This window comes from Coenobita brevimanus, chromosome 7 (genome assembly GCF_032717465.1).
Source record: "Coenobita brevimanus isolate Jiangsu-jjx chromosome 7, ASM3271746v2, whole genome shotgun sequence".
NCBI lineage: Eukaryota > Metazoa > Arthropoda > Malacostraca > Decapoda > Coenobitidae > Coenobita > Coenobita brevimanus.
The window spans coordinates 6,211,244-6,223,518 of NC_136960.1; the positions used below are offsets into that span (position 1 = coordinate 6,211,244).

The following is a 12,275-nucleotide window of genomic DNA, read 5'->3' on the forward strand; positions in this document are numbered from 1 at the left end:
TTGGTGTGTGGATGGCGCAGGTGGAGTCAGGGGTGTGGGATGGGGCAGGTGGGGCCGAGGGGGCGTGTGTGAGTGGCAGACGGGGAGATTCGGGGCCGGGGGTGGGTGATGGTTGGAGAGGGGGTGTGGTGGATGGAGGAGGTGCGGACATGTGGGCGAGGCACGTGGTGCTGGGCGTGGGGGATGGGGTGGTTGGTGGAGAGGAGGTGGGGCAGAGGTCCGGAGTTGGTGGTGTTGGTGAACCCTCAGGTGAGGTGTGAGGCGGTGTGGAGGGGGATGAGGTGGAGGCGGTGGGGGAGGGGGAGGGGTGTTAGGACTCCATATCATAATTACAAATCATAATAGATAGATAGATAAATAGATAGACAGACAGACAGATAGAAGCTGCAAGTCAGATGATGAGAGGGTATTGTGTCTGCGAGAACCGAGCAATGCTAAACATGCTTACACACTCTAACTCAAGGAATGCTATATATGCACACAACAGTGCCTAGTGACCATACTCACACACAGGCTTCTAGAACATTCCAACAACAGTGTAACACACGTGACACGACCCCTGCTACACCAGAATTTAGGAAGCAGAGCTGAGAAGGAGGCTAGCCATAGAACCGACAGGTAGTGGAGAGAGTGAACAAGAGGAGGGGTCCAACTAGACTTACTTAGTATATTAAGTCTCTGTAAGACATACCCTGCTCAACTTAGATTTCCTCTGAAGATAATAAATTAAGATCAACTCCCTGTATTCATCTTTAACTCTTACTACAAGAATCGAGAGTCACAAGGGGAGGAGAGAGACAGAAAGGGGGAAATGTAGCAGTCATATGAGTTAGGGGGAGGGTTGTGGCAGTGGTTGGCAGTGGGGAAGGTGGGGTTGGGGTTGAGGAGGTGGTGGTGTGTCCTGTGGGCAGGCGTGAAAGGCAGCCAGAGCATCTGATGGCGGGTTTAAGGGTGGGGGTGGGTGGTGGGGTGCGTGTGCGGCTCTCTGGCACTTTGGCTGCGTGTGGTGTGGCGGTGGAGGTGGTGCGCCAGGGTGGGGTAGGTGCGGGCGACGCTCCAGTGGTAGGCGTGGGCAAGGCAGTGGGGCTTGAGGTGGGTGGTGTGTGAGGGTGTGAAGGTGCTCTGGTACTGGAGGTTGGTAGCTGTGGTGAGGTGGCAGGTAAGGTGGCGTTAGGCACAGAGGATGAAGGGGCTGGAGGTGAGGCTGTGGGAGGCTGGCTGTGGAAAAGAATTTGTGGTGGTGGTGAGGTGGTGGTGGCGTGAGGTGTGGGTGGTGAGGAGGGAGTGCGGTCTTGTGGCGCCATCCCGGTGTTTGGTGGTGGTGGTGGGGTGGCCAAAACTGAGGAGTGGGGTGGGGCGTGGTGGGTGGAGTGTGGTGTTGGAGGCGAGGTAAGGCGGCGTGAGGTGTGGGAGGTGAAGGTGCCGGTGGGGAGGGGGGGGAGTGCGGCCTCGCGGTGATGTCTGGATGTTTGGTGACAGGGCGGTGTAGGTGGCGGCAGGGGGCTGAGGTCGTGGTGGAGTGGCGGGTGACGAGGTGTGGGGTGTGGTGGGCAGTGAGGCATCTGGTGAGGTTACTGGGGATGAGTTGGGGGTCCATGGGGATGGTGAGGTTGAGGGTGGGGTTGGGGAGGTGAACGAGAAAGAGGAGGTGGGAGAGGGTGGGTCAGAGAAAGAAGAGGGTGGGTCAGAGAAAGAAGAGGGTAAAAGAGAAGAGATAGAGGGAGGAGAGTGAAAGGAAACGTGCCATTTCCCCCTGTCGTACACTGAGGGTGGCCCCCACTAGGAGAGGGGGGTACAGGGGCAGTGGGGGGCGCCTTCTGTGCTTTTTCTTTCAATTTTTGTTTCCTCTAAGCTCGGAGTGATTGGCGTATGGTACACTCTACTGGTTAATTTCTCATATGTTGCAAAGACTGCTCAATCAGTGCTATCAATGTCTACCCTGCAGCATTTATTCTTCTTCCTACTACCACACCTACACCCACGCCAACAGACTAAATATTCCCTGCAACATACAAGATACTAAAATGAGAAACCTGTACTTTACAGAGGAAAAATCATCCAACATATTACCATTATGCCAGGAATCAAACCTGGGACTCTCAAGTGAGAGCCAAGCAGCAATCCACTACACCACAACCATGTAAAACTTATTTCACACTGTCACAATCTTGTAACTAATGTCCCTCTGCCCCCACTGTAGCCCTGAACAGGTTGAGACAACTCCCTGGCACTTAGGCAAGTAGATGCTTTTAATCTATCCCAAGCACTTACGGTATGTCAGAATGAAGAGATAAACCTGTACTTTACACAAGAAAAATCATCCAGTATATTACCATTATGCCAGGAATCAAACCTGGGACTCTCAGGTGAGCACTAGGCAGCAATACAATATGCCATGACCAGGTAGAAGTTATTTCACTTTGTCACAATCTTGTAACCAACATCCCTCCACCCCCACTGTGGATAATGGACTGCTGCCTGGCTCTCTCCTGAATATACTGAATAATTAATCAAGATGCTCCTAGGTGAGTTTGAGATGAAGTGCCATTTACAAACCATCCAGCATGCTGCTAAGGAAGAGTGTTAAGAATTCACTAGAATCACTTAGAATATACGGTAAATCTCACCTGTCTGCTGCATGGTGGTGGTGGTGGAGGGTGAAGGGGAAGCCACTATAGCTGCTAATTCTGCCTGCACCGAAAAGCAGTCGTCACACACACGTACACGGCGTCTGAGGCAAGGAAAATTATATTACAGTACAGTATTCATCCTGTGCACCACCATCATCCTACTTCTACATCCTTCCCCCCCCCCCCAAAAAAAAAAGGTGGAGTTAAGATCAGAAAATACAATAAACATCCAGATGCAAAAATGTATACAAATGCATTAGCAGAAAGTACTGTACGTTTTAGTAGTGCCGAATGGTATAATAAATACATATAACCATCCACTCACTCGATGTAGTGCTGTTTTCGGGTGTCTGTCCTTTCCTCTCCATCCTTCTTTCCTTCCATTCTCTTCTGTCTTTCCTTCATTCTTTCCTTGTCCTGCCTACGGGTGACTTTACACTCCCTCTTCTGTCTTTCTTTCCTGCATTCTTTCCACTTCCTTCTGCCTGTGGGTGACTCTACACTGAGTGACAAGCCAAATGGCTTCCTGTGCACCAGGAAACCATTTACTACACTGGATGGTAACCATATAACCAAATTTTGGCGCCTGGTGGTTTAGTGGGTAATTATTGCGCTCCAGTCAGATTGAGCTGGTGAAGGTTTATATCCAAGGGATGGTTGGGGTTGACTGCTCATGTAATGCCACTCAGGGATGAGTGAGGCTGGTCACTCTCATCTTATATGTCGGGACCAACTGCCTAGCCCTGGGCTCCTACGCTCTTCATGGGGCAGTGTAGGATTGGATGATAGATGGATGGATGGATAAATAAAATTTGATTTTTGTACTTCATCATCACTATAATGGAGATGAGGTGTCTGAGGAGTATGTGTGGAGTGACGCGTATGGATAGAGTGAGAAATGAAGAAGTGCAACGGAGAACTGGAGTTGTGCGGAAGATGGCTGGTAGAATTGGGCAGAGGGTGTTGCGATGTTTTGGGCATATGGAGTGAATGGATAATGAGCGATTAATGAAAAAGATAACTAGATCTGATGTGAGAGGTGTAAGGCTGAGAGGGAGACCACGAATAGGATAGATGGACAGTGTGAAGAGAGCGTTGGATGCAAGAGGGATGTCTGTTGAGCAAGGAAGAGTGGCTGTGCGTGACAGAGATAACTGGGGAGAAATTATGAATGAATAAATGATGACGCAGCCCTGAGGGGATATTCTCCCGCATTTGGTCTGATCAGCTAACCAGGTCAGGTGCAGGTAAGGGGATGGGTCTATTATGATGTGGCAGGGGTAAACCAGCTCTGCTGTCAGGCCCTGCTGCAGATGTCACTGATTGCACTGCGTAGTTGCCCCTCGTGCGGTGTAGTGCAGTGAGGATCTGTCCCTTCTCCCCTTTGGGGCAAAGATCCGAATGAATGTGTTTGAATGGATGAGTACATTGGGAGTATGTCATCCTGTCTTGGCTTCCTCCATCTCCTTGGGGGAAACAGCCTACTGTAGGTATATAGATAGATATAGATCACTAATTATCCTGGCCCTTTCTCCCAGATTAATAATGATAACGATAATGATTATGATGAAAAACAGAATTCTAAATTATCATACACTATATAAAATGAACAAGTTAACAATGTTTATTTGTGACATTCTGTACAGTGATTGCAAACAGCTGTATTTAGCACATAAACAGAAGCTTTCCCACTTCCATGCCTTCTTTTTCCTTGTTTTCTGGATCCTACCTCCCTCCATCCTTGGCCAGGAAAAAAAAGGTCATGATGATGATGAAGATGATGGTTTTCATTATCTTATCATCATGCTAACCATTATTCTCCCTAAGAGACTGCAGTCAGCTTGTTTTCACCTGAGAGAACCATGCCACTCCTACAATTTGAACACTATGTCATGGCTACATGAACTTTGATGAGCCTTAGTTACGGGGTATGAATTGGTCTCCTGGTTCCTAGCCAACTCTCCAGTCTCTCAACACTTAGGTATCAACTGAGCCAAAAGGGTTAGGGATGTTTGGCAAGCCATAACAAATGCACTACACAGCATATGATAGTATAGATATTGCACCTTGATGCAGAAGATGTGACCCAGTTGTCAGAGCAGCCAGAGCAAAATATGCGTCCACATGTACGGCAGTGATGGCGGCGGCGGGTGAGTGAGAATGCAGCCCGGCAGCCAAGGCACTCCTGGACACTGCTGTCATCCATCCACTCACGCCCTCTCCCAGCTGCACCCTCTAATACCAGCTTGGCCTGCCACAATGCATCCTTCTCCCTAACCACACCACACAACACACAATACAGTAAGTCCTCATTGCAAGTCCCATACTTTTCAAGTTCTTTTTCACTGTTAACACCTTCATCCTTACATACCCTTTCAGCCCAAGGACATCATTTATATTTTATTCTTGCTGTGATCAAATGATATTACTCTGCTTAGGTGAGCACTTGAGAAGCAATGAAAAGGCAGGAGTTAATAAAATCTATAACCATATCTACCTCCTCCAGTTCAAAAAGCCTCTCTGGAGCTAAATAAAATCACCTTGAGGAAGTAAAAGTGGATATAAAGACTTGTTCTCAGAGTGAAGGGGTTAAAGCTCCACTGTTACTCATAAGGCTCATTTGCCAGTTTCACACAACTTACAGTACCAATTATATTTCAAAATTTGCTGTGTTCTGGAACAAATACCTGATTTTTCAATGAGGACTACCTGTATATAAGTATTAAATGTGGCCAGCTTAACCCCTTCAGCCTGGGGACATTTTATTTATTTTATACTTGCTATTACCAGACTACAATATTCTATATAGCTTATTGAAGACCTTTCGTAGGAGTTAGAAACAAATTCTAACACTACACAAGGTCTTCCCGAAGATGAATAAAATTGTCTGGTGGAAACTAGAATAAAATAAATAAAAGACATCATCAAACTGAGATGGTTAACATATGGTAGTAACACTGGCAGATCCATACAAAAGATAATGAAACATCAAAGAGGTTAATAAATTAATCACACAGGCTAGTTACACACACTACTTCAATACAATCAACACAAATATAAATGGCTGTCAGTATGCATGTGATGTATTCAAACATGTGCGGTACGTAGGAGGACTACTGGGCCTTGAAAGCAGGCTGTGAAGCCTATGCCCAGAGTCAGTCACATAAAAAAAAAAAATAAAAAAAAAAAAAAAAAAACCCTGATATGTTGACATATTTCTGTATAGTAATGGAATAACAAGATTTTAAGAAATCAAAAGTAGATAATGGTGTAAGGAAACAGCAAAAAGCAAAAATAGAAAAAAGGTGAATGAAGCAGGTGACAGAAAAAGAAATAATGAGAATGGAAAAGAATGAAAGAGAAACAAAGTGAAATAAAGAGTACAAATACCCCAAGAGGAAAGTAGGATGGTCTTTATACAGCTACAGTACACTGGCATACTTCTTACAAACTGCCACGACGATTATGAACATATAAGAATATAGAATCATGAAATTTGTGTGCTAGTGTGGTTTGATCTCTGACCCCATAAATCTCTTTAAAAGGCCTACAAAAAAAAAAAAAAAAAAAAAAGAGAGAGAGAAAGGTGTCAGGGGTATTTGCCCAAGGAATAACTGTACCATGTTTGAAGTGAACTAGTAAAGAAATACAGGACTGGTACAATTCTGAAAAGTTTTTGGATGAAAGAAAAAAGGAAGAAAAAGCAGAAGAAAACTGAGCAAATACAGTGTCTCCACATTATAATGCTGAAATTTAATTAGGACTCATGTCTTACAGCAAATGATGCTCACAGCTGAAGATGTACAAAGACCACCAATGACTAAGTTTATGTGCAAATGACATCTAATGCTCTAGGGCTCATATCCAATGATGTGATCTTAACCCTTTGAGATTCAAATGACTATTTCGATCGTCATTTCAAATCCAACCTCAGAGATTCGGATGATGCTTTTAACTGTCATTTTAAGAAACTTTTGCAAAATATTCATCATAAATCGTATATACGTATCATAACAAAGAGGCTTGAGCATGATGTCATGGAATGGTTGCTCTATGTGTGGTGGTACTGCACAGCTGGTCTGACTCATGGCTTTGTTTCTTTATAACTTTATTCTTGGTGAATATTTTTCTACAGCAAGGTATAAAATTTTTGGTTTTTGCCTAACTTCAACTCGTCACTTTGACTTTTTATTTTCCTTGTTTTCCTTTTATGAACATACTATGCTAAAGTGCAACTATTCAGCTTCAAAATAACACCACAACCAGCATCCTATCATAAAAAGTGTATTTACACTGACCGATCAAAGAAAAATAACGCAAAGCGAATATGCAGCTGAGACTAAAATAAAATTGTGTGTCTATTTCCTTTCGCTTTACTGCACAATGAAATGCAAAAATTACCATAATCTATTTATCACTGTAAAGGTAATTTATTGTATTTTTGCATGGTTTAAACCAAATTTACATATCTTTACTCGTTATTTTTTGCCGAATATTTTTCTGAGGCAAGGTATAAAATTTTTGCTTTTCGCCTAACTTCAACTCTTCATTTTGACATTTCATTTTCTTTGTTCTCGTTTTTTGAACATACTATGATAAAGTACAGCTATTCAGCTTTAAAATGACACCAAAACCAACATTCTACCATGAAAAGTGTATTTACACAGAGCGATCAAAGTAAAATATCAGGCCGCAAAGATGTGGGTCAGCGTGAGTTGCTGACTCTGGCACAGACATAATCTGCCCGGCCCCAAAACCTGATAGGGTTAAATGAATATCAGCAAAGATCAATGGCTGTGACAGTGTTGGTGCTGCGTCGTTCATTTTAGTTTGAGTGACTCATCACTGAATGTGGAACACTCAGGCACTAGGTGATTCTGCCCCATTAACCCCTTGAACATTGCTAGAGAGGGATGCCTTCTCACAGTGACACTAATATAAACAGGCAGTTCATCTGATCGGCAATAAACACCAATCAACTCACATCCTATCCTCATTTTCAGTAGAAGGGTAAGCTCACTAAGTGATTCTGCCCCATTAACCCTTTGAACATTGCTAAGGAGGGATGCCTTTATATATACAGTATACATATTCTGTATATTACTAACACGAGCAAAATGGTCACAGATTTATCTGTTCTCTGCTGGAATAACAAGGAAAAAAATTTTGAAGTATTTCCGTGACATTTTCTTACTGAAGAAAAAAAAAAAAAAAAAAAATCTATGTTATGACAAAGAATCGGTTAGAAATATGTTCAAGTACCCGACCCCTGATTTACCAATTTTCCCAAATTTACAGCACCAATTATATGAAAAAAACTGTGCAGCTTTGGAGTGCATCCCTAACATATACTGTACAGAAGCCTTACTGTACATCACAAATTATATGAAGTTTATGATACAGCCTAATGTTACTTGTCTGTGCATTTTATCCACACTTCCCAAGAGTTAAGGAACACTCAAGACACATGCAAATAATGTTACCGGACCAATATTATAATACATACCGAAGCAGCTGTATGATCTTTTCCCTGAGTTGCTCATTGTCCTGAGTAAGCTGCCGTGACTCCTCTTTACTACCAGTCAGCTCTTTTTCAGTTTCAGATAAACTCAGTTGTGCATTTTCTAGCTTGTTCTCAGTCTGTCAGAAGTATACAGAAAGATCTCATGAGAGTTTATTGGGTAGGGGAGACCCTTCTTTTTTTGCTAGCCTTGTCTTATTCTAGTAGTTTTGTCACATTCTTGAAGGAACTGCCTAGCACGAGCCAACTGGCTTACTGAAACATCCTCATTCTTATGGTCTTATGTTGTCTTTTTACATTTTTTCTTTTGTATTGATCCCTTCCATAAGTTGATGTAAGATAACTTTCCTCAGCTTAAGAAAGAAGTCTAATACTGGAGGGATTAATGAGGCCTATATGTATGGTAACCTCTCCAGTTCAAGAATTTATGCTAATAAACTAGTCTGAAGACTGCACAAAAGAAAATAGAAAATACACCACCAGACTGATGGGGTTAGGTTCATAGGATTGTGAAAAGAGAGAGAGAGAAAGAGAGAGAGAGAGACTCACTGAGACATGGGATACCTTTTGCATTTCGTTCTTTCTATTTCTTGTTGAGTCTAAGTACCTCAGGATTGACTTCAAACTGGAGGGTCTAATACAGCCTTGATAAAACCCTTCAACAGGAAAGGTCTATCCTATGCTAAATATAATCAACAGATGGCAACATGAAATAAACTAAAAAGATTATCTAGATTCGAGGCCTTGAAGATCCATGCTACCTCGAGAGTTGGTTTGTCAGTTCTCCTAACTTACAACAGAACAGGAATCATCTACCCTCACTGTATTGTACCTGATACAGCTGGTCATGTATAAGGATCATCCCTTCCCACTGTACTGTATCATCTCAAGCTGCAAAAAACAGCTGAATAATATCCCTCCCTACTGTACTGTACCTGCTCAAGTTGCAGATTTAGGCTTTTGCACTGACTCTGATACTCCTCCACTGTCTGAGTCAGCTGCTCCACCTGGGCTGTCAGTTTGTCTTTCTGACTCAGCAAGTCCTGCTTCTCAGCTGCTACTTCTTCCTCCAGCTGACTGATCTGTTCCTCCAGCTGACTTACATGGCTAGTGGCAACCTTCAGAGCCTCCAGTTTTTCCAGATCTGCCTGTAAAATAATTTAAAATTGCATTTATTTTAACTCCCTCATCATCAGAACAAGACTGATAAAATGACAGTACACTATAGTGTAAACTCTCAATTATCCGGTGTAATTCAGCCAAGCCCTATGCCAGATAGTGCATAGTATCCCCCTATTGGCTCAATACAGTATTCCGCACTGAGCAGGATAATGAGTTATTATCCATCAGAGCCCTCTATCCTAAAAACTTTCCCATAAGTAAATAATGAAAATCAGGCATAAAATACAATACAGTAATGATAAAATACAGTAATACAGCACCAGCTGGCTACTGTTCATGCGCCAGTTGATACACCTTGACACCAGATATTCCATTGAACTGCTAGTTACGTCCCGTTTCAGCGCTAGCTATTGCATAATTTTGCTGGATATTGTATCAATAGAGCCGGGCCACCAGCGCCGGGTATTGTGTTGGACCTGATGTTGAAACGATGGGTAACTGAGAGTTTACTGTATTTTATTCTGAGAGTGGGGCCTATGACTCTGAGACTGTTAGTGAAAATGGGAGATTATAACAAAAAATCACTATTGTCTATTACATACTGTATGCTTTTTTGTTTGTCTGTTATATATTTGCAGTTTTAAAAATGTACAGTATTGAGTTTTTTGTTTTATATATGTGTAGATTGTATTAAATAGTGTTTAAAAAATAGTTCTGCAGTTAGTTCTATAACATAACCAAATATCATAAATACACATGGGTAATGCATTCTGGCTTAACTATGGATATGAGGTTCACAGTCTTAGGTAACCACACTACAGGGGATTGCTTGCCTATGCCCTTCACTTCAGTGATGTATATCTTTTATCATCCATACTAACACCTGATGATTTTATTCAGTTTATGTAGGCTGTTTTTCAGTAATGTGGTTAGTGATGGTTATATCTAGCTCTTCTAGTTTGAAAAGCCTATTCTATGGTGAAGAGAATTTTTTGAAAATACTGTAGTAATAAAAAATGTGTCACTGGATTGAAGGAACTGATGTTTTATGAACACTGACACAGGATGTGGATATTAATATTTCATTCATTCATCATGCAATCCTGTGTTGCCCACAGAGGAGCATAGAAGCTTGGGGCTAGGCAAGTTGGTCCTGACATTTAAGATAAGAGTGACCGGACTTACTCATCACTGAGTGGCATTATGTAAGCATTAAACCCCAACCATCCCATGGATAAAAACCTGCACCGACTCAATCTGATTGGAGCGCCTAAATTACCCACTAAACCACCAGGCACCATAATATGATTATTTAGTTACCATCCAGCATAGTAAATGGTTTCCTGGTGTACAGGATACTATTTGACTTGTTACTCAGTGTAGACTGTAGACTCATCTAATGACAGAAGGAAGAGGAATTAATGAAGGAAAGAAAGACAGAAGAGGAAGGAAGGTAAGAGGGAAGGAAGGTAAGAGGGAAGGAAGAGAGGAAAGGGCAGTCTCCCAGAGCAGCACTACATTGAGTGAGCGAAAGGTGAGTGCCCCCACCTACCACTAATTTACTGTACACCTAGTGGTAGGTGGGGGCACTCATCATCCACTCACTCGATGTAGTGCTGCTCTTGGGTAGCTGCCCTTTCCTCTCTTCTTTCCTTCTTTCTTTCCCTCCAACCTCTTCTGTCTTTCTTTCCTGCTTTCTTTCCTCTTCCTTTTGTATATGGGTGGCTCTACACTGAGTGACAAGCCAAATGGTTTCCAGTACACCAGAAAATGATTGACTAAACTGGGTGGTAACCATATAACCAAACTATGGCACCTGCTGGTTTAGTGGGTAATTAAGGCACTCAATCAGGATTGAGCCTGTGTAGGTTCATATCCATGGGGTGTTGGGGTTTACTGCTCACGTAATGCCACTCAGGGATGAGTGAGGCTGGTCATTCTCATCTTAAATGCCAGGACCAATCTGCCTAGCCTGGGGCTCCTATGCTCCTCATGGGGCAATGCAAGATTAGATGATCATGATGACTTTGCAAACAATGATCATAGCAGTTGTAGCTGCAGTTGCAACCTCAGGCTCATCTGGACATGAATCCAATGAATTACATGACACCAGCTACTTCAACTTCATGCTCCCCACACATCTAATATTCAGGTTATGTTGAAGGACTGTCTGTGTTGTGATTAGGCGGTGCATGAGGAAAGTAAGTGCTTTGTAGAGTGGGGAGACTGCTCTGCAGTGCAGACTTAGTGTACTATTTGCAAGTTGTGTTTTTGTTGATCCTGGGGCAGGGAAGGGTGATGGTTCCATTGTAGTCCAGCTAGGTGTACTCATTTCTCTATGAGTAGGGTAGTTTCTGTGTGATGGATGTCTGGTGGTGGTTCAAGAAGGATGTTGTTAGGCTGAAGGTTCTGGATGGCTGTGGTGGCTAGGTATCTGTGAAATGTAATGTCAGGTGGAGGAGGAGGGATGTTACTGAGGCACTCTGTATAATACTGGGAGTTTATTTTAATTTACTTTTATCTTTGTGGTAAGGAAAAGTACATGGGAGGGAGGGATCTTGAGAAGTGATGAAATGTGTGCCATTCATAACTGCATGGTTCTTTCCTGATTGTATTTTTGTTTCCTGATGCAAGTGATATGTCTCTGTAGTCTGTACTGGTTCTTTCCTGAGAGTATTTTTGTTTCCTGATGCAAGTGATATGTCTCTGTAGTCTGTACCTCCTGTTATTATTCTTAGGTCTTTGTTTTGTGCTTTTCTGAATCTTTTCCATGTTTTTGGTTGTTAAGGTGGGATTCAGCCAAGTTTCACATGCAGTAATTCACTGGTGTTTTAGCAAAGTGTCTGTGGACTGTTTTAAGAGATAACTTCTAATTTCTGAAGATAGTGTCTGCAAGTGTTTTCAAGGCATGAAGTCTGTGGGATGCCTTACCACTGATGCTTCTTTTATGTTAAGAACGTCGTGCATGTATCCAAAGAAAGTCAGAGAATTTGGGAGTGTCC

The 12,275-nt window shown here is 42.7% G+C and overlaps 1 protein-coding gene across 2 annotated transcripts in view; it reads right to left on the bottom strand.

The window, feature by feature from the left end:
- Positions 1-12,275, bottom strand: part of LOC145404411 (uncharacterized) — a 104,071-nt gene that overhangs the window by 14,850 nt on the left and 76,946 nt on the right. Inside the window, exons 12-15 of one of the 2 annotated variants that reach the window (XM_080275934.1) lie at positions 9,087-9,299; positions 8,137-8,270; positions 4,697-4,903; positions 2,628-2,731 (exon numbers count right to left, since the gene is read on the bottom strand). In XM_080275934.1, coding sequence (XP_080132060.1) covers positions 2,628-2,731; positions 4,697-4,903; positions 8,137-8,270; positions 9,087-9,299 — 658 coding nt within the window. The remainder of the gene's footprint in view (positions 1-2,627; positions 2,732-4,696; positions 4,904-8,136; positions 8,271-9,086; positions 9,300-12,275) is intronic. The other variant, XM_080275929.1, reaches the window with a different exon arrangement.